General features: G+C 42.5%; 1 protein-coding gene and 1 pseudogene across 1 annotated transcript in view; both read left to right on the plus strand.

The window, feature by feature from the left end:
- Positions 1 to 7,869: 7,869 nt before the first annotated feature.
- LOC138089950 (small ribosomal subunit protein uS2B-like) lies at positions 7,870 to 8,719 on the plus strand (annotated as a pseudogene).
- Positions 8,720 to 15,306: 6,587 nt separating this feature from the next.
- Positions 15,307 to 23,343, plus strand: part of MTCL3 (MTCL family member 3) — a 44,106-nt gene continuing 36,069 nt past the window's right edge. Inside the window, exons 1-3 of the mRNA XM_068985364.1 lie at positions 15,307 to 16,410; positions 16,896 to 17,120; positions 18,903 to 19,061. Coding sequence (XP_068841465.1) covers positions 15,307 to 16,410; positions 16,896 to 17,120; positions 18,903 to 19,061 — 1,488 coding nt within the window. The remainder of the gene's footprint in view (positions 16,411 to 16,895; positions 17,121 to 18,902; positions 19,062 to 23,343) is intronic.

Raw genomic sequence — 23,343 nt, forward strand, 5'->3', positions numbered from 1 at the left:
CCAGCTCTGTCCGCTGTGTGAGGCTCCCTCTTTCCTCTTCTCGAAGCAAACTGTAGAGCAGCGCTTATTCCGTCCTGTCCTTTCGGGATAAAAGGCCCCTAGGACTTGTATATACCTTTTACTTAATTCATAGTAGCAACAATTTGTTTCCCAGAAACAAGACTGTCTCCTGCAAACCTTGAAGTCTGGCTCATTTTATATTGCATTTGAGAATAAATGGCTATTTTCCACAAGAGGATTTATTCCAGGTTTTCTTTTTTTTTTTTTTTTTCAATTCAAAGTTATTGTCAACATCAGCACTAAGAAACTGGTCTAGTAAATATTAGTTGAAATGACCCTTTAGATGTGCACTGTTTTATGACTGGGCCCATAAAATACACAGATTTCTGAATGTAAATCTATGTTTCTGGCTTATGATAGCTTATTAAAAATAGACAAAACTTCCTCAGTTATTAATATCACAGTGAAATGTGAATAAAATTAAATTCTCTAGATGACCACTAGATGGTGCTATATAACCTACTGAATATATTCATGTGACCACCCCACCCCCACCCCGCCCCGCCCCCCGCCCCCCATGGACTGCAGCACTCCAGGCCTCCCTGTCCCTCACCATCTCCCAGAGTTTGCCCAAGTTCATTTCCACTGAATTGGTGATGCCATCCAATCATCTTATCCTCTGTTGCCCTCTTCTGCCTTCAATCTTTCCCAGCTTCAGGGTCTTTTCCAATGAGTGGGCGCTTCCCATCAGGTGGCCAAAGTATTGGAGCTTCAGCTTCAGCATCAGTCTTTCCAATGAATATTCAGGGTTGATGTCCTTTAGGATTGACTGGCTTGATCTCCTTGCTGTCCAAGGGACTCTCAAGAGTCTTCTCCAGCACCACAGTTCGAATACCATCTACCATCTTGTTTTTACTGCCCTCTGTTTCAAGCTTGTTCCAGATGGCTTTTTAATGATTGCAGGTCCAATTTGAATTAATATTTATTAATGACACTTATAGATAGTGATCAAATAGTATTGCTATTAGTTGAATGATCTGGGACCAGTCAGCTAGCCTCCTTGTGCCTCAGTTTCCTCATCTATGAGATGAGCAGAAGGCTCCTTGCTCATGTAGGACCCCACGACATGGCCTCTTGGCCTTGGCAGAATACACCAAGGGTGAGCCTGTGACCTAAAAGCAGTGACTCCAAATCCTTCTCTGCGCTTTTTTCAAAATAGAATTGGGAAAGCCAGCCAGGGCTTCCCTGAAGTGGGAGGATCACAATGTGGGATGCAAGTACCGGAGAAGAAGGGCAGGAGCTGCCCTGAAGTAGGAAAAACTGCCATTGAAAAAGCAGAGACCCAGAGAGAAGAGGCCCAGAGAGTCCTGCAGGGACCACGTCCCAAGGGTCGATGAGTCCAGTTGTTTTCTCACATTTGGCAACAGGATGTCCCTCCAATAAATACTCTTTTTTCGCCCCAGCTAGTTTGACTTGGGTTATCATCACTTTAACCAAAAGAATTCTTACTAATCCAGGGACTCACTCATTCTGTTCATTCAAATTAATATAGCCAAGCAATTTAAGTCTCTACCCCATAATCCCTTCAAGTCTGCCTCCCTTCGTATTTAATAATACCAAAAGAGGAAACAGCACAAAGACAGCAAAAGACAAAATCAGGGGAAACAGTTTCAAGCTTGTGACTCATTAGAAGTAAGCTGAACCTTGAAAGGAAGTGCCTCCTCAGAAATGCTAAGCACTTTATAAATGGTTGTTACTTCTTACAACCATCGCTTCAGTTCTAAAAATCTGGATGGCTCAGCCTTCCTAAACATTCTCCTGCTGGGCAGTTCATTATTTTTTGGATGGTAAGTAAGTGGCATAACTTTATTCTGGTCCTGATTCTACTCTTTAAAACTAATGGGATAAGCATATATTTCCCAGTACTTATATTCTCAGAAACTCAGGACTAAAGGAAACAGCAGAAGATAGTGCAGAATCTCAAGGCAATAAACCAGCGTAGATCTTGACGTCTCTTTCTCTCTTGCTCTCCCTTTTTCTCCTGCTTTCTCTGTCTCAGTAGAAACGTGTAGAATCTTGAGTTCTGTTATGCTATGTGCTGCCTATGAAAGCAGAATCCTAAGAGTCTGGGGGATAGGGACATGGAGAATCTGGCGACCCCTCTATTGTTTCATGGCTCTTTTAGGAACACACTCTAACCTGGAGGAGTAGAGAATCACTCCTCTCCTGATTAGTATGCAGGTCAAATACAGCTGTCTGATGTGTGGAGGAGCAGTATAAAACATAAAAAATAAAAACATGCTTTATAGTCTTTTATGACTATAAAAAAGTTCATTTTCATTCATCCTCTACATCATTGCAATGAAGAGCATTATGGGAACAGAATGATTTTTAAAAAAAATCTCAATAAATCATTACTCTTCCCCCATAATAGCAGTGTCATCTCTTCCAAACCTTCCCACCTTCTTTCTTGTTGAAAGTGGCCCAACAGTTTCCAGCTCTCTAAGATCACAGTATTATTTAGAATATCTGTGAAATGTCACTTCTCTCTGCCCACAGTTGTTAATTCAGCCAATTCACATTTGTCCCTTTGGAATTTATTACTTTTCCTCCATTTCTGTAACTGTTTTTCCCGATGCAAAGAGCCAACTCATCTGAAAAGTCCCCGATGCTGGGAAAGATTGAAGGCAGAAGGAGAAGAGGGCATCAGAGGATGAGATGGTTGGATGGCATCACCGATGCAATGGACGTGAACTTGAGCCAACTTCGAGAGATGATAAGGGACAGGGAGGCCTGGCGTGCTGCAGTCCATGGGGTCGCAGAGAGCTGGACGTGACTGCGTGACTGAACAAAAACTTAACTATTTTCCTAAACCGGATTCCAGCGATCTCAGATTGGATTAGACAAATCTGTGTTTTACTCTCTTTGTCTTCCTTGGATTTATCCTTTCTGACAATGGGCAATCTCTCTCTACTCTCTTCTGCAAGTATCCTTAGTGTGTCTCTGCTGCTTTTTCGATCAAAGCAAAACTGTTTTGACATCTGAAATTTTCATGAATACTTATTTACTTACACGGTTTTTTTTTTTTTTAATCTATTCAAAAAGTAAAAACATTTTTGAGTGCTTACAAAGGTCTTTTGTCCTGGGTCCTAGAGCTAGAGAAGTGAAAAAAAACGAAAGCTCTACCGTCTTGGAGATTCGAAAGTGGGGAAGCAGACAGGAAAAATTCAATTTATGTGGAGTATGTTAAGTGGAGATAAGTGCTATGAAGGTGCAAAAAAGTATGGGAAGGAGGGTAGAAATTGTTGACTTGTATAAAGAAATCAGAATACCGTGACAGTCAAAGTAGGTGACATTTGAAAAACAAGGAGGAGGTGTGGAGGTGCGTGAGGCAAATGGCAATCTTAGGGTAGAGAGTTCTTAGCAGAAGGGAAACAGTGTTTCAAAAATCCCTAGTCCTGAGTGTGCAGGAAGCATTCGAGGAAAAAGCCAGACCAGGGTGTAAGGGTACAGCAAGGTGGAGACAGTAAGGGCGCCTCCTTGAACCATACGCGAACCACGGGCTGTGCCCTGGGAGAGCCGGCAAGCTGCTTTACGGGTTGAGCAGAAGAGCAGTGTGTTCTGGCTTGAAACCATCACTCTAGTCTCCATGCGGACATTGCTCCATAGGAGAGAGACGAAGAGCAGGCGCAGGGCGATCCTCTCAGGGAAATGGTCGTTTTCCTTTGGACTGTGTATTAGTCACTCAGTTGTGTCGACTCTCGTCAATGCTATGGGCTGTAGCCCACCAGGCTCCTCCGTCCGTGGGATTCTCCTCGCAAGAATACTGGAGTGGGTTGCCATTCCCTTCTCCAGGGGTTCTTCCCAACCCAGGGATGGAACCCGGGTCTCCTGCATTGCAGGCAGATTCTTTACCATCTGAGCCTCCAGGAAAGCCCTTGGACTGTGGTAGTAGCAGTGAAAGTAGTGAGAAATGAATCTATTTGGAAATTATTTTGTATTCACAGCTGATAAGACTACCTGAATGCTTAAGGAGGCGTGCAGGGAGAAAGAAAGGAGTGAAGAATTTTGAATTAACTAACCAGAAAGTTGGAGTTATTATTAACTGGTTTTGAGAGTCCCTTGGCCTGCAAGGAGATCCAACCAGTCCATTCTGAAGATCAGCCCTGGGATTTCTTTGGAAGGAACGATGCTAAAGCTGATAAACTCCAGTACTTTGGCCACCTCGGGCGAAGAGTTGACTCATTGGAAAAGACTCTGATGCTGGGAGAGATTGGGGGCAGGAGGAGAAGGGGACGACAGAGGATGAGATGGCTGGATGGCATCACTGACTCGATGGACGTGAGTCTGAGTGAACTTCGGGAGTTGGTGATGGACAGGGAGGCCTGGCGTGCTGCAATTCATGGGGTGGCAAAGAGTCGCACAGGACTGAGCGACTGAACTGAACTGAACTGGAAAACTACTGAAGATACCCGACTACTCGTTAACAGAAAGATTCTACATCTTTCATTTCAAACTCTTCATGACTCCATGGACTGTAGTCCGCCACGCTCCTCTGTCTAATGGATTTTCCAGGCAAGAATACTGGAGTGGATTGCCATTCCCTTCTCCAGGGGAATCTCTCACCCAGGGATCCAACACAGGTCTCCTGTGTCTCCTTCATTGCAGGCGGTTCTTTACCCACTGAGCCACTGAGGAAGCCTTTCCTTGCCTTAGGCTGTAGCTTTCATTTCCTTTGCTTAAATCCCCCTTCTCTTTTGCAATATCCCCATTCAATTGAGAATATTTATGAAGTACTTATAATTTGCAAAACCCTGTTCTAAAAACTGGGAAGGATATAAAATAAGTAAGATGTGGCCCCACATATCCCAAACAATCTATATGAAAAGAATATTACATGCATTTGTGACAATAAAGCAATATAATACAAATGTGCATATTTTCATGGCTAAATAATCATTTGTGAGCAAAGAATAGTGAATGGGTACAGAAACAGTGGAAATGTAACTGTGAACAAGACATGGCCCCTGTTCTTTATAAGTTCGATGAACGTCCAATGCAAAAAAAAGGAAAGAACGACACAGAATTAAGGCAAAAATAGATCACTGTCAACCAGGGGGATTCAATAAATGGGTCAGATCTGTAATTTTTTTCAAGGCCAGCTTGAATTTTATCCTTCCATGAGATTTTCCCTGACTAAATTACCCTCTGGTAAGTTTCCTTAACACCTACATAAAATCAGCACTCGGATTTTTGCTTAGGTTTATATTTTCTCAAAAGTATCCATTAGTTATACTATGGAACATAAACATGAGAGCAGGAACTTCATCTTATTTAATTTCCTTTAAACTTTATAAACACTAAATATTGTTAAAAAATTAGAAAATATACAAATTACTCATACTGTAAAAAAATCTTATATTACTGTAAAATGCTTTTGAAAGAGGAGTGTTGGAAGGGTAGGAGAGTCTTCCCGAAAATCCAGAAAACTTCCTTTTTGAATATGTGTGTGTGTGTGTGTGTGTGTGTGTGTGTGTATTGCATCCCAAATAGGAATACATTAAATGCTGAAAGAATTAGTCAAATGCTTGTCCCCTAATTTTAGTTCAGAGACTTTACATCAGGTGACGGTACTATTTCCACATATTCTGAACAATTGCTGTCAATCATGATGTGTGATTTTCCTTTTATTAAGCAGTGCATGTTACTTTAATTTCCTGTTTCATATTTCTGATTTAAAGCACTATCACTTTGTGATAAAGATTAAAAGAAACAATGTATGGAAACACTATCAAGTTTGAAACATTCTGTAAAGGTAGCTTGTTTTTTAAACTTCTAATATCTGCTTTTATGCTAGTTCTGCCCATTCTTGGCAAGATGATTTTGGTCAAAATGGGGAATTTCATATAGAATGGCTGACACTAGCTTGTTATTTTGCTAACCTTTTTTTCACATTTCAGAGGTATATGTTAATGTGATGTGTGTGTGTGTTCTTTAAACAAAGTACTCTTTAGGTTGTTTCAGATCCTCAGTGACACTCATAGTATGAAGTTTTCACCATTTAAAAGTGCTGAAGTTGATAAAACACAGTGAAAGAAGTCACTGCACAATGCTATTTTCACTTTGCCACGTGAAATAAAAAAGAAAAAGCAAAAAAAAAAAAAAAACAGCCAAGGAAAAATCATTCAACTGAAGAAACTTGGTTTGCACACATAGTCTAGCTCAAAATCCATAAAATGTGGTGACTGTAATGGATAGTTTCAAGGAATGTTTTTTCACTTGTGTAACAATTTTGTATTCTTCATTTCTAAAAGAAATTCAAAAGGCTTTCATATTCTTTATTTCTATAGAAAAAGAAAAATAGTGTATGAAAAACAATTGATATTTACAAAATCATTCAGCTACATGGCAGAGGCAAAAATCAACTAATTATAGTTTTCATACATAGCAACAAATAATTGAAAATATAGTTGAGATATACTGCTTAGAATTGAAACAAATATTTTGGAATACCTGAAAATAAGGCCAAAACACAAATGCAAGATTATAACCACAACACAAAAGAAACATTGTTAAGGAACATTTAAAATAATTCAAATCAATGGGTAGATTACATTCCCATGCAAAAATACTCTAATATTACAAAGATATGAATTTTCCCAAGTAGATGTACAAAGTTAGATAATCAGTGCAGGATTTCCAGAAAGCATGATAAAAACTAAAGTTCACATGAGAGAAAAAAGGGCATAAGGAAAAAGAGAAGATTTAAATGAATAAAAGGGGACATGCCCTATCAGATGTCAATGTGGTCTATGAATTTTTTATAATTAAAGTAGCATATGTCAGCACAGGAATAGATCAATGAAAAGAGTGAGTAATGCAGAAAAGACACCATTATTATTGGAATATGGAATACTATTAAAAAACAGTATGATTATTAAGAGCATGCGCTCTGAAGCTAGCATGGCTTGATTCAAGTCTGAGTCTGACACTAAATTGTCACTTTGGGAAAATTATTAACTCTCACTGAACTTTGATAACCTAATGTATAAAATGGAGATGATAACAGTACCTACCTATTTTTAGGATTAAATTTTTAAATAATATAAATACTTGAAAAGTTGTACTGGCTTTCTAGGTGGCTGACTGGGTAAAGAATCCACCTACAATTCAGGAGACACCAGAGATGAGGGTCCGATCCCCAGGTTAGGAAGATTCCCTGGAGAAGGGAATGGCAACTCACTCTAGTATTCTTGCCTGAAGAATCCCATGGACAGAGGAGCCTGGCGGGCTACAGTCCATGGGGTCACAAAGAGTCGGACACAACTGAAGCATCCTCATTAGCAATCAAAAGATATTATTTATAGTTATAATCATCTCAGTAAGACAAAGAACAACTACTGCTATTGATTTTAAGCCAGTGGAGAAAGGATAACTGGTTACTTGCTGAAACCACACTTAAATTACTATGGCACAGCGTTCATGAAAATAATTTCCAGATTTATTCAAAGCAGCTAATTTTTAAATTTCTAAAAATTATATTGAATAAAACTATGCATGAAAACATATTATAACTTTGTAATGGGAAGACCTTTCTAAGCCCAAGTCTGCTGCTGCTGCTGCTAAGTCGCTTCAGTCGTGTCCAACTCGTAGCGACCCCATGGACTGCAGCCTACCAGGCTCCTCTGTCCATGGGATTTTCCAGGCAAGAGTACTGGAGTGGGGTGCCATCGCCTTCTCTGAAGCCAAAGTCTAACAGCTATAAGTATAATTATTGAAAAATGCATATGTGCTTTCCGTACCACCAAGGCAGGAGCTCATATAGCATTGCTCTGGATTCCCATCATAAATTAAAGGGAAACTTTCACAATGTCTGAAGTCTTTGATGTCCTGCAAATGAAGGAGAAGGATGCCCTCAAATACCTTGCCGCAGGAACCCACTTAGGTGGCCCCAACCTTGACTTCCAAATGGAATGGTACATCTGCCAAAGGAAAGCTCATGGCATGTACGTCATAAGTATGATGAGAACCTGGGAGAAGCTGCTGTTGGCAGCGCGTCATTGGTGCCATTGAAAACCCAACTGATGTCAGTGTCACGTTCTCCTGGAATCCCGGCCAGTCGGCTGTGCTGGAGCCCACTGCCGCCACTGGAGCCACTCCTGTTGCTGGCCGCTTTACTTCTGGGAACTCCACTAACCAGATCCAGGCAGCCTTCTGGGGGCCAAGACTTCTGGTGGTTACTGATCCCAGGGCTGGCCACTGGCCTCATACAGAAGCCTCTTACATGAACTCATTTAGCATTGCTCTGTGTAACACAGACTCTCCCCTGTGCTGTGTGGACATCACCATTCTGTGCAACAAGGGAGCTCACTCAGTGGGTCTGATGTAGGGGAAGTTCTGCACCTGCGTGGCACCATCTCCTGTGAACACCCATTGAAGGTCATATCTGATCTCTGCTTCTACAAAAATCCTGAAGAGACTGACAAACAAAAGCAGGAGGCAGCTGAGAAGGCTGTGACCAGGGAGGAATTTCCAGCTGACTGGACTGCCCTAGCTCCAAAGTTCACTGCTTCCTAAGCTAAGGTGATGGGCTGGTCTAAAGGTGTGCGGGTGCTTTCTGTGTCTATTCAGCTGTTCCCCACTCAAGCCTGTCAATGAAGACTGGTCTGCAGCTCCAACTGCTCAGACCACTGACTAGGTAGGAACAACCCTGGAGTAGTCTTAAGTTGTTCTTCCACAAACTCAAAATGGAAATAGGTTGACAGAAAATAAAGTTTCTTTAAAAAAAAAAAAAAAGAAAGAAAGAAAGAATAAGAAAAATATATCCACATATTAATTAAGAATTTTGTGCAAAACACCACAAAATCAGAGGGCAAAAGACAGTCTGGAGAAAATATTTACAAATAGAATATAGAAAAGGCTGTTCTAAGGTTTCACAGTGAAGTATGGGTTCAGCTCAGTTCAGTTCAGTCCCTTAGTCGTGTCTGACTCCTTGCGACCCCATGAATCGCAGTACGCCAGGCCTCCCTGTCCATCACCAACTCCCGGAGTTCACCCAAACTCCTGTGCATCGAGTCAGTGATGCCATCTAGCTATCTCATCCTCTGTCGTCCCCTTCTCCTCCTGCCCCCAATCCCTCCCAGCATCAGGGTCTTTTTCAATGAGTCAGCTCTTTGCATGAGGTGGCCAAAGTACTGGAGTTTCAGCCTCAGCATCAGTCCTTCCAATGAACACCCAGGACTGATCTGCTTTAGAATGGACTGGTTGGATCTCTTTGCAGTCCAAGGGACTCTTAAGTCTTCTCCAGCACCACAGTTCAAAGGCATCAATTCTTTGGCGCTCAAATTTCTTCACAGTCCAACTCTCACATCCATACATGACCACAGGAAAAACCATAGCCTCGACCAGATGGACCTTTGTTGGCAAAGTAATATCTCTGCTTTTTAATATGCTATCTAGGTTGGTCATAACTTTCCTTCCAAGGAGTAAGCGTCTTTTAATTTCATGGCTGCAATCACCATCTGCAGTGATTTTGGAGCCGTCTGACACTGTTTCCACTGTTTCCCCATGTATTTCCCATAAAGTGATGGGACCAGATGCCATAATCTTAGTTTTCTGAATATTGAGCTTTAAGTATGGGTTGCTGGAGAAGGCAATGGCACCCCACTCCAGTACTCTTGCCTGGAAGACCCCTGGACAGAAGAACCTGGAAGGCTGCAGTCCATGGGGTCACTGAGGGTCAGACATGACTGAGCGACTTCACTTTCACTTCACTTTCATGCATTGGAGAAGGAAATGGCAACCCACTCCAGTACTCTTGCCTGGAGAGCCGTCTATGGGGTCGCACACAGTCAGACACGACTTAGCGGCAGCTAAGTCACTTCAGTCATGTCCGACTCTGTGCAACCCCATAGACTCTATCCTAAATTACTTTAGGATGCCTACTATACTCACATTGAAGTGAAGTGAAGTAGCTCAGTCGTGTCCAACTCTTTGTGACCCCATGGACTGTAGCCTGCAAGGCTCCTCTATCCATGGAATTTTCCAGGCAAGAGTACTGGAGTGGGTTGCCATTTCCTTCTCCAGGGGATCTTCCCAGTCTAGGGATCGAACCTGGGTCTCCCACATTGCAGGCAGACGCTTTACCATCTGACCCACCAGGGATGAAGGAGGATTTAGGGTAGGAAGATAAAAAATTCTTCAAGCACTGATATATAAAAATTGAAAATTCTGAGCTATTAAACTAGTAAGATTAGGGAAAATTTAATAAATAATTAAATTTATGTATATGTAATGTATATAGAATTTAAATGTGTATAGAATCTTAAATGGATATAGAAGTTATGTAATAACTACTAGACTTGTTAAAAATCTTCACTAAGATTATGAGTGAAAATGAAATGGTATTAAAATCAGATGCTTGATAATATTTTAGCTATAATGAGTGGACAGACATTGAATTATCGAGAGTTGATATTCATGAACATTTACAGAAGTAGTACAACAGAAGTTCGGTATGCAATACGCAACTGCAAACTTACACAACAGCAAAAAGCAAGAGTAAATAAAATACCTGTGGTAGAGTAGCAGTTTCTGCCATTCACAAGTAGCAGCCTTATCCAGTATATGAATTAACCATCAGTTTTTGGTCCTCATGTTACGTTATAACATGTGTTCACTTGGTCCAGGAGATTGTAGAACAGACCTTATTGAGATGGCTGAAATTAGGCTAAACCAAAGTATAATGTAGTTTGTAACCTGCTTAGAGATTAAAAAGATAAATCATGGTGTTTACAACCCAAAGAGTCTATGATTCATAAACTACTATCTGAAATGTAATTCAGATAACATGTTTTTTTACCGCATACATATGTCAGTAGTGATCAAGACAATGGCACATATCCAAGCTAAATTATTCTCCAAAAACAGAGGATGGATCTGAAAACATCAGCTTTTCTCTGTCACTAGCAAATAAAATAGCAAGCCAGATAAATTTCCAATTCAAAAGTTCCTTTTATGGCACATTTACATCAGTAAAGAAGCATCTTAAATACTGCTTGCACTTAGTTTTTGTTATTAGCTTTAAACCCTGAATTGCATAATACTATATTATAAAATGACATGTTTAAGCACATTGGCTGTTTGATTTAAGATGCATGATAATCAATTCTTGATTTTTATTAGATGTTTTTAAAGTTACTAATTGCATTGAAATAAATAATATCGACTAAGGAAGAACTGAAATATAGATACCTAAACAGAGTACAAATTCTTAAAGAAGCAGGATGAGGTAGACTTTGTGTCCACAGACTATGTTTATAATATCATTATTTGATTTGTAAAGATTAATCTGAAAAATGTTTTTATCCATTTTAAATCAATCTTGGTATTTCTTAAGGAAATCAAGCAAATTCCAAATAAATTGTGATTACATTTTACCTTGCTGTTTTCCCTTGATTTTTGGTATGTTACTCAAAGTCTGAACTATTCATGGTAGATATCATAGACATCCCATTTCCACCTTCCAGAGGTATTTAAAGGATTATATGGAAATCATCCCATTTCTCATCAACATGCTTGAGCCTACCCAAACAATAACTATTTCTTGATTTTTCTTTGCATACCCAGCACCTTGGACAGTGCCGAGCATAAACCAGGCATTGATCTATTTTGGAGCAGATAAACAGATTTTGTGCTGATGCTATATTTGTCTTATATATTGCTGGAGATACTAATCACCAGGGCTTGCGCATCTTTATGTTTCACTGTAATGATACTGCTTGTATGCAAACCAGTCCTAAAATGTGTATTTCGTTTTTAATGCAAGGTGTTACACATGGAAAACAAAATGTTACACTAAAATTCATGTCAATATAAAAATTATTATTTCCAGATATCGATCCTCTTTTACATGCAAACCCAGAATATTAATGTTAGAGAAATTTAAAATAAAAATACTCTTTGTAAAGCAGCGCTTATTTTCATTCTCATCTTCAAGTTCACCAAGGAATTCCTAAGGGTAAGAAAGAGAACTTCCTACTTCTCTCCACCCACTTCACCCCACCAAAACAAAAAAAGGAAGGAAAAAGAGAATTTTCCAGTCTTATTTTTAAATACTGTTATTGTGCATCGTCAAGACATATATTCAGAAGTCCCTCCCCCCGCTCCTTTAAACTCGTGTCTTATAGTGAATACACTCTTGATGATTCTTGTTACCCACATGCACTACTGTGAAGATTATGGACCACGGTAATTGTTCCTTGTGTTCACAGTGGACCCTGGAACTTAATACAGGAAAGAAGAAAATGGAGCGAAGGCAAACCCGTCTGTAAGGGATCGCTGCAAACCGGTTTTTATTCGGTTTGTACTAAATGAGTCGAGGCGTAACAAGAACCCTTTGTCTGCGGGACGACGTATCTGGTGACCATTATCTCCTCGTGGAGACGACGTCTGAAGACTCCGCCCGGGCTGGGGGTGGGGAGGGTGCACCGCGTGGAGAGCTCAACCGAGAATTAAAGTGAGGGAACAAAGAGACCTCCCAGCTGCCGCCCGCCAGCGCCGCGCAGCTGCATCGAGAGATGCGGATCACACCCGGAAGGCTCTTGGAATCCGCCTCCCCGAGACCAGAGCTCAAGTAAATAATTGATGGCGATTAATCCGGCCCAGAACAAAGCTCTGCGGAAAACCAGCGCATCCGATTCCGAGTGGCTTTGGAAGCTTCTGCCAAGGAGGATATGCGAGTGTAGCGGGACCTCTGAGCGCCGCTCCGGGTCTTCCATCTCGGGCGTGGCTCCGGCCCTTTTTTGTCTGCCTGCCACCCGCCCCTCCGCCTTCTCTTCCCTTTTGAAAATAGCCTCTCTTTGGTTACTTCTGCCCTGTCCTCCCTTGCAATCCCTTCTCCTCCCCTGCCCAGGCCGGTGAGGTCAGCTCATGAATATCAGTGCACTTCCCGGGGAGCGTCTGGCACGGCGTGGTACCTCGCGGGTTCGCCGGCTCCGAGCCGCAGCTCCAGCACGGCCGCTGACGCCGAAGGAGTCATTAGCTCTCCCGGCCGCTGAGTCTCCGCGTTCACGCCATTGTTTGGAGAAAGCGAGTGGGTGTGGAACTGGTGCGAACCGGCCCAGAGTGAAAGTGCTCAGCCAGTCGGTCGCATATACAACACTGCGAAGTGAAACTTTCCTCGTCTCCTGAAGACACAGTAATAAATCCTGAAGTCCCCAGAAGATCAGAAGGAAAGAGCTGTCGATTGACTTCAAAAAGCATCGCCTCTGCTAAGAAGTGAGCAGTTCTGGATTTTCTAAAGGGATGGGGATGAGATATGGGGTTGGATGGGTCAGTGGGCAGATAAAGCTTGAGAGTAAAATTGTTGGTCTAGGCCGTTGCTGGGGTGCTTGCTTGGCGATTTTCGTAAGGGAAGCCTCCAAGAGAGACAGCATCTTGTCACTTTGTGAGAACCACGTGACAGCAGCCAGGTACCTTTGATTGTGGGAGTCGAGTTCCTGGAACTCGAACTTCCTAACCTGGATTAGAACTATATGGGGGTGAATTAAGCCTTCTCTGGTGGCTTTCAGCTTCGGAGTGGTTATGCCTAATTCAAAATAAAAATAAGGTTGCGTTGGCAGTATAACTTATCTGGGTGATCCGCCTTAGTGTGACCTGCCAAATAGCTAGACCAGGTATTCAGATATTCTGGGAGCACATTGCTCTGGGAGAAGGTGTAGAAAATAAGTTGATGGACGACTGTTCCTTCACCCTCCCACCATCTCTTCTTTGTTCAGTGTTATTTTCCAAACCGAGTTGGAAGGAGATTCCTAAAAGAGAATGGGAAATGGAGGAGCCTTCCCAGTAATATTTCTTTATAAATTGAGGTATTACTACACATTGACTAAGTTATGGTACTTAGACAATATCAGGAATAATGCTAGTACAGTAACTAACAAATATCTTCTCTCATAATAGGAGCTTTAAAAAAAAAAAACAGAACTTTCTGCCTAGTCATGCCTTTTCAGTGCTTTAGAGAGAAATTATATTTCTAAGGAAAAAGCACCTAATTGAATAGCTGAGCAAGCTGAATCAGTAGGGAGAAGAACCAGGAGGCAATGGGTTTTGAGTTGCTGTTTTCCAGATTTTAAAAGCCAGTAATGGATTTATCTTGGAAAAAAAAAAAAAAAAAAACCACTGTAGGAGTTAATTGTACCACAGTGAGGATGCACCAGGCTTCTTGGGTGTAGGGTCATTCTGTCTTAATTTGACTTCATGGAAAGGACTGGGCACTTTAAAAGTATAACTTTGCCTGTTAGGTGCCATCTGAGAAGATGCTTAATAATGAAAATGCTTTCTATCTAGCAATTACCCTTAAAACTAAAACGATTCACAAAACAATGAAATTTGGATAGGTGTAGAAAAGTTACCACTTGTAATTTAAGAAATTTTGCACATTCACAATAAATTATTCAAAAAGTATTTTTAATTTATTTCTCAAAGCTAAACATAAATAAAAGAAAAAAATTCCTTCACGGTTGCTAATGATGAAAACATATAGATGATTTTAATGCCGTATTTTCTTGAAACTGAATTTGATTTGAAGCCATTCATTATTTCTATTTTCTTTCAGTTCTAGTCTAAAGGAAGGAAAATGGGTGCATTTCTCTAATTAAAAGCAACAATAAGGGTTAGATCAGTTTGAGAAGAGTATCCGTAACAAATTTTCTCTGGGAAAACCTTTTTCATCTAATTGACATTTGAGAATATTAATTAAAACTTTCTCCACAAAACCAGGATTTGAAATGCAGATATGATAGTGAAGAAACCAAAGTTGAAAAATCAGGGTATTGACAATTCTAGCATATGGACATCTTTCCCTTCTGAAGCTTCTTCTTGACCTTATCTTCTTAAAAAGAAGAAGAAGAAACAAAAAACATCCTTCCATCAATTCCTTTTGACTCCATGCTTGCCATAACCTGCTACCGTAAGAATGTTAGGTTCAGCAGCTTTCAGATCTTCGTTTTACCGCGGTAGAGTGGGGTGGTGATAGCGCCTCCCCGGGCGAAATGAGATTTGACAATTCTGCATCCTATTTATAAAGTCAAGGCTTCTATAAAGCGCCTTTCAAATCTCATTTTCTAGGGCTTCTCCTGTTGAGGGGAATCAGCCTTTGGTCTGTAACAACGCAGCTATGCTGTGTGCTTTCCTTCTTTTGTTTCCGTCTCAGATTAGAAAGGAAGGTTGGTGGCAGTGAAGAGGGAAGCGAATGATCTGGTGATGGACTATTGTAAATCACGTCCCTTAGATTCTTCCTAGACCGCCATGAGTCAGCCACCGACGGGGGGCGCTGCCCCTGTCACAGCCGCGGCTCCTGCCGCTACCGGTGCCACTGAGGCTCGCTTGCACCCGGAGGGCAGCAGCAGAAAGCAGCAGCGTGCTCAGTCACCCGCTAGACTGAGGGACAATTCTGTCCGACAGGCAACCTCGACCACCCGGGCCCCAGCAGGGGCTGGCACTAAACTCAATTCTAGTCGACAGCAGCAGCTGCAGCAGCAGCAGGGAAACAAGACCGGGAGCCGCTCAGCGCCTCCGGCCAGCGCCCGGGGAAGCGGAGGCGGAGCGGAGAAGGCCGCGCCCCCGGCGCCCAAGGGGGCGGCCTCGGGAGCTGTCCAGCCTGTAGCTGGTGCTGAAGCAGCCCTAGTGGCGACGGTGGCCCCGGTGGGAGTCAGGAGGCCTGGCCTGTCCGAGGAGCCGCTCCGGGAGCTAGAGCCCGCGTCCTCTAAACTCGGGGAACCCCCTCCGCTAGGGGAAGGAGGAGGAGGGGGTGGGGAAGGAGGAGGAGCCGTCAGTGGCTCCGGGGAAAGGGAGGGGGGCGCTCCGCTGCCACCGCCGCCGCCCAGGGGCTGGCGAGGGAAAAGCGTCCGCGCTCAGCAGAGGGGCGGCAGCGGCGGGGAGGGGGCCTCCCCTTCGCTATCCTCCTCCTCCTCTGCGGGCAAAACCCCAGGCCCCGGCAGCAGAAATTCCGGGCTTGGCGTGGTGGCGGGTGGCGGCGGTGCTGGAGGGAGCTACTGGAAGGAAGGATGTCTGCAGTCTGAGCTCATCCAATTCCATCTGAAGAAAGAGCGGGCAGCGGCGGCGGCCGCGGCTCAGATGCACGCTAAGAACGGCGGCGGCGGCAGCAGCAGCCACCGCAGCTCTCCGGTCGCCGGAGCCCCTGCTGTTTGTGAGCCCCTGGCGGTCCCTCCCGCCTCCCCAATGGCGGCGGCGGCAGAGGGCCCCCAACAGAGCGCAGAGGGCAGCGCGAGCGGCGGGGGCATGCAGGCGGCTGCGCCCCCTTCGTCGCAGCCGCACCCGCAGCAGCTCCAGGAGCAGGAAGAAATGCAGGAGGAGATGGAGAAGCTGAGGGAGGAGAACGAGACTCTCAAGGTGAGTTGGGGCGGGAGGCGGGGGGAGGACCGGTTGGGGGAGGGGAGACGTGGGCCTCGGAGGATTAGGGCGTGTCCTGGCAAAGTGAGAGGCGGCTAACCTTCTCTCACTTAAAGAAGAAGGGAAGGGGGACAGGAAACGAGAGGAGGGGGTTCCTAGGCCCTTTCCGGATCTCAGAGGGCTCGAGATCAGTAGCGTTAGGTTTTTATTTGGCTCCAAATCTGGGCCTTCGTTTCTCTGGGTATTATGGTTTGTCTCACTTTTTCATGGAGAGTACTCGAGTTAGGAGAGCGAGGGAAGGCCAAGGGCCCATTTCCTTAGTTTCTTGTCGTTCGTTCAGCTCCGTGTCATCCCTGTCCCATGGAGAGGGGCCGCTAAAGCTGAGGATTTGGAGTTGGAATGGGGTGTACGTGCTGTGTGTCCGAGGGGTGGGATGGGGTGGTGGGGCGAGGCCAGTTTTGATCCGCGGCCTGTCCTCGCCTCAGAACGAGATCGATGAGCTGAGGACCGAGATGGACGAAATGAGGGACACTTTCTTCGAGGAGGACGCCTGTCAACTGCAGGAAATGCGCCACGAGTTGGAGAGAGCCAACAAAAACTGCCGGATCCTGCAGTACCGCCTCCGCAAAGCAGAGCGCAAGCGGCTCCGCTACGCGCAGACGGGCGAGATCGACGGCGAGCTGCTGCGCAGCCTGGAGCAAGACCTCAAGGTCTGCGGCGGGCGCGGGGGACGGGGCGGGGGTGGGGACGCGGATCCAGGGCTCTTTGCGTCGAGAGGCCTTCAGTGGGGAGAGGCCAAGAGCTTTAGGGAAGCGGGAGTTTTCGCAGCCCCTATGACAGCAATTCAAGGTCCGAGAAGGGGAGGAGGAGGAACAGACAGGTGGATGTGAGAGTCCTGTGTGTACGAAAGGTCTTCCGGAGGGCGAGCTCGGGGTACTCTCCTGGGAAGGAACCGAGATTCTTACCGAGGTGGGAGGAGGGCGCCTCCCTCCCCAGCGGAACATGGGTGTGGCAGAGTGCCGGCTCGGGCCTGGATCTGGCTTCCAGAGAGCCTCCTCCGAGTGTAGGCCGAGCGGATGGATTCAGGCACCAGGAGCAGCGCGGTGAAGACTCCTCCGGGGGAGTTGAAGCCCAGAATAGGGACAGCTCCTGGGAAGATTACTAGAGTGGAGATTTCTCTCTGAAAGCCGCCACCCCTCCCCCGCATCCCCGCCTTCTTCCAGAAGTCCTTCCTTTCTGTATTTAACCATTTCAACCACTCCCAGAAAGGAACACTGTCTCGAGTGTGGTTCCTTTAGCAAAAGTAATGGGAGAGTGAGCTAAATGAAAGAACCTTGTTCTTAGTGAAGTAGCTCCTTCAGAATCTCTGCCAGAGGAGAAATTTCAGCTTGGAAACGAGAGTGTGGGGCAGGTGCTGTCGGTTCATTGGGTTTGACTGTAGGCAGATTCATGGACAATGCAAATCAGATGTTATCTTGACTGTCTTGGACAACAAATGAAATGCTATTTCAGTTGTATTAGTTTCATCAAGATATCAAAACTGAATGTAATTATCTTTTTTTTAAGCTATGGGAAAACATTTTATGCAAGTTGTATTATTTCTTTTTCCTTTTTCTGACATTTGTGGAATGTCGGTCGTGCACCAGGCAGTATGGCAAGCCTTTTTCCGTATATTATTATTTCACTTAGTTCTCAAGGGGAAAAAAAAAAAAAAACTGTAAGGTAGAGATTATTAATAAAGTCATTTCATAGGTGACGAGATGACCCCTTTACAGAAGTTAAGCGCCCAGCCCCTAGCCCTGGAACTTGGCTAATAAGTGGTAAGCCTGGCTCCCTAACCTAGTCCAGGTTCACTGTCTGTGTCCTAAGTCACTGAACCAAACTACTTCACTTTTGTTCCAAACCCTAAAATTTCTGAGGTAATCTTTAAACAGGAGGCAAAAATGCACACACTAATTTTTTTTAACTTAATCTCAAAGATTAAAATGTTTCATAAAACTAAACACCTAGAATGATAGGGTCAAAATTCAAGCCCCAGACTCTACTTGGAAAAATTTTATTTTCAAGTGTTTTAAAATAAGTGATAATGGGGGCACCTGAAATGAGAGGAGATTTGTGAAATTTCTCTACAGATAGTAAAACACGATTGAACATTTATAACCATGATATCATGTAGACATTAAGGGAACAGAGTGTAGAACCAGACTACCTGGCTGCTTGTTAGCTCTGTTACCTTGATCATATTACTTTACCTCGATAAGCCTCAGTTTTCCTCATCTATAAAATAGGAATAATACTCAGACCTATTCTGTGGGATTGTTGTGTGGTTAAATGGTTTATATGTGTGAATGGTTCATATGCAAAGCATCTGGAAGGATGCCTGGCATATGGTGGATACTATATACATATTGGCTCTAATACTTTTAATGTAACTAGTCCATTTATTGAATTGTGTTTAATTATATTTTACTGGTAAAAACACTTTAATTTAGGTTGCAAAGGATGTATCTGTGAGACTTCACCATGAACTGGAAAATGTGGAAGAAAAGCGAACAACGACAGAGGATGAAAATGAGAAACTGAGGCAACAGCTTATAGAAGTTGAGATAGCAAAGCAAGCATTACAGAATGAACTGGAAAAAATGAAGGAGGTTAGTAACTGATTATCTCATGGCATGTTGTGTATATTTAGCTCTCCATAGAGAGAGCCAAAGACCAATATGACTGTTAATTCCATTTTTATGACTGTAGGACAGTTTGTGGTTCTCACCCAATACAGTAACAGATACAAGCTTTCATACTAATAAATAAGTAGCAAAGAAATAATTCTGACCTCTGCCCTGCTTCTCACTTGATATATATGAACCATGACTGATGCTTTCTTTGTGTGTGTCATCTAAATGGATGTTAGTGAAATAAATTACACAGCTATGCCAAACACAAAGGGTATCACAAGTATGAAGGATTGAGCCTTCAGTTAGTTGAGGGGGAAGGGCTAATCCTGTGAGATTTCTACAGAGTTCGTAGAACCACAGACTTTTAGGATGAAAAAGACCATCAAGGCCATTCAATCTGATCTAATTGTTGCCTGACTCCTCCTTATAATGCAACCCCCAAATGGCCTAATACTTAGAGGACCACCAGCACCTAGCCCTTAAGATCTTCTCTGGTGGTTTAGTTGCTAAGTCGTGTCCAACCCTTGTAACCCCATGGACTGTAGCCTGCTAGGCAACTCTGTCCATGGGATTTTCCAGGCAGGAATACTGGAGTGGGTTTCCATTTCCTAATTTTGTCACAGCATAACTCTGTTTAAGATTTTCTTTCGAGTTGAAATTTATTTACTAGTAAGTTTAATACATTCATCTTAGTCCTTCTCGTTTAAGTAGAAGAATCAAAGTTCTCTTCCACATTAGCTGCTAGAAGATTCCTAGCAAGTTTCCCCTGAATCTTCTCAAGGAACAAAATCAGTAATAAGAAAATAACTAGAGAGTAAAACAAACAGAAAAGATATATCAAGAAATAATTAGCTTTGTGGTAAGTAACAATTTGAAATAAAATAGTATTCTTCCTTGAAAGCCTCCTGAAAACGTATGGTGCAACTTGTGAAAAGCATTATTGAAAATTAGCAAATACATATGTGGTTCTCTGAACATGTAAATGAAAATCCTGATCTTTCCATAGACTAACTGAGATATTGCACTTTCCATTGCTGTGCTTATCTCGAAGTGGTATAAAAATGTAACTACACCCAGGTAAGTGTGTTATTCGCTCAGTTGAGTCTGGCTCTTTGTGACCCCGTGGACGGTGACCCGTTGGGCTCCTCTGTCTGTGGAATTCTCTGAGTGGAAATGCTGAAGTGGGTGGTCATTCCCTTCTCCAGGCGATCTTCCTGACCCAGGGATCGAACCTGGGTCTCCCTCATTGCAGGCAGATTCTTTACCATCTGAGCCACCAGGGAGGCCCTGAGGGACCCAGAGTGAAGGAAAAACTGACATTCTTTTAACAATGTGCAGCTCATTCCCTAGATGTTTACAGTGAAATTCCTTTGGAATGTACATGGTGTGTAGTATCTTCCCAATAAAACTTCTCACTTAGCTTTTACTAGAATTTCTTTTAGAAACAGAGGATGGATGGCAAAGATTAAATAACATAGAACCTCCTTTCCAAATAAAACCAAGACTTTAAGAAAAGCCCAAGTCTGTTTCAGGATTAAAACCCTTAAATTTTTCCTGCTCTGATATCATTCAAAGTGAGTTTTATTGGTGAGTGAATAGCTTCCATGAGGCAACCATTTTCCACACAGATCACCAACTCCCAATTTCTTTAGCAGTGACCTCAACTTGCCTCCAAATTTAACTGTACATGTCTAACCTCAAGGGCAGCTTCTCCAGCAAAACCCAGGTTGTCCTTATTTTGCTTTCTTAAGCAAGGTATGTATTGTAACTGGTTCATGATGATGGTGATTATTATATTAATAAAGCTATTGTTCCCTGGGGGAGATAAATGCAACTACAATGTAACAATGAAAATATCAGTAGTCAAGAATATGTGGCAGGAATTTGTAGAAAACTGTTTCAGTGGGATAAACTATTTTATGGTCAGAGTTTCTACTTATTTTACATTCTCATGTAAACACTTTTAACATGACAAATTAGAGCAAAATCATTGTATTGATACGTGATTTTTAGCTAATACCTGAGGGTGGCTTTGTGCTACAGTAGAGAAACTGGGAGCCACAGGGCTGTCTTCACTAATAACTAATTGGGTGACTTAAAAGTTCTCCAACTTCTATTTGCCTCAGTGCATTCAGTTGTAAAATGTTATTTTCAGTGATTTCAGTGAGTCTCAGCACCTTCTGCAGTGATCATGCCTTTTATTGTGAAATCTGGGACATTGCCATTTAATATTTTTTTCTAAATTTGAGACATCAAATATGAACATAGGTATAAAGATGTTTCTTCGATAATAATATACAGTTGAAGTTTGTGAAAAATGGAAAGTTTGATTGCCAGGAAAATGGAAAGCTTGATTTCCTTACTTTTTAAATTAAGGAAGTAGCTGGGTCTGTCATAACAGAATACTGCAGAGTGGCTTAAATATAGACATTTATTTTCTAAATAAATAGGTCCAAAAATCAAGGTGTTAGCAGGGCTGGTTTCTTCTGAGGGCTGTGAAGGAAGGGTCTATTCCAGGCCTCTCTCCTTGGCTCATAAATCGGATCTTCACGTAGACATGGCATTCACTTTGTCTGTGATCAAATTTCCCCTTCTTATTAGACACCAGTCAGAATAGATTAGGACCTATTGCAATGACTTTTTTAAGACTTGATTGTCTCAGTAAAGACCCTCTCCAAATAAGGTCAATTTCTGAGATACTTGCTTGGGCTAGGATTTCAACATGTAAATTGGGGCAAGGGGTACAATCCAGCCCATAAGAGTAGCTATTTAATATCTTCTTAGTGACAAGCAAAAAGAAAGCTCATTGTTACATATATAAGGCTTCATTCCTTATTCAGACCTCACTTGCATTCTTCTGTATTCTTTATCTAGGCAATTAAAAATTTTCAAGTCAAAACAAACCACTAATTACAAGGGATGCAAAAGAAATGCCTTGTGATTTGGCATTATATGAATGTTTTTCAAGTGACTATCTGAAAAGTTGGGTTTAAGAATGGCATAAGAGCGTTCTGATTTTCATCCTGTGTCTGGGAAAGGGGAAGATTCCTGTAAACTGGCCATTAGCCAGAGAGATGGGACCTCTTCTGTCTTAAAAGTCAAAATAATCTTACTGCCAACAACAACAACAACAAAAGACAGAAACCTGGGGATATCCTCATTGTAAAAATGCATTTCATTGATTCTGTTTCCCATACTTCTTTCTTATAACCATTTCTTCCTTCAGGATTCTAACTCTGAGTTGGGAAAATACTCTTGCTGCATTAGGCAGTGTGGGTGTATGTTCATGCCAAAAAGGAAATTCTCATGCACCTGGGAGAAATAAAAGCCAAACCCAACCTGAGTTCGATCCCTGGGTTGGGAACATCTCCTGGAGAAGAGAATGGCAACCCACATCAGTATTCTTGCCTGGAGAATCCCATGGACAGAGGAGCCTGGTGGGCTATAGTCCATGAGGTCGCAAAAAGTTGGGCACAACCAAGCAAGTAACACTTTCACTTTCATCAGGACATCAGCTTTTAAAGTAACCTTTTATTTTTAAAATGGGCTCTAAAATAGCATTCAGTTTGGGAATTTGAGTGGTGGTAGGGAAAAGAAATGGAAATAAAGAGGAAGGGAGAGAAAGCAGAAAAATATCTGAAGGATTCTAAATATTGTTCTAATGAGGAAATGAAAAATATTCTGGCAGGAAAGTTTTGTAGTCATATGAAGGTTAGTTGAGGTTGACCTTCATAATGTTCTAAAGTATCTAAAATAGAGAAAGTAGTTTTAAAATATGTTTAAAAATCAGAAATGCTTCATTAAAATAAGATTTTGTAATGATGATTTTGTTCACGTCTCAAAAGATAAATATAAAAACTGAGGTGCAGTCATAACTGGCTCACTTTGTGTGGTAGAGGTCATGATTTTGGAGCTGACTTGTCCCCCATCTGATTGCAACAACTTCAGTTAATTATCTGCTTTTTTTGGGTGTAAAACAGAAACATTTTTCAAGTCCTTGGTGAGTGTTAATCACACAATTGTTATCCCTTTGTGGTGTCCTACCAGTGGAGTAAATAGAACCAGGCCAGGCTTTCCATTATGAGGAAAATGTACTAGTTATGGAGCAAAATCATAAAATGTCAAACAGAATATACTAGAGAGAAGCAGTCTTCCAACTCACAGAGTTTGGTTACTTGTATGGAGTCATATAGATGTTGAACAGCACAGCAGGGACCAATAGGCCATCTGCCAGAGTTTGCAAACCATTTACTGAGAG

The sequence above is a fragment of the Capricornis sumatraensis genome, chromosome 13, assembly GCF_032405125.1.
Source record: "Capricornis sumatraensis isolate serow.1 chromosome 13, serow.2, whole genome shotgun sequence".
Classification (NCBI taxonomy): domain Eukaryota; kingdom Metazoa; phylum Chordata; class Mammalia; order Artiodactyla; family Bovidae; genus Capricornis; species Capricornis sumatraensis.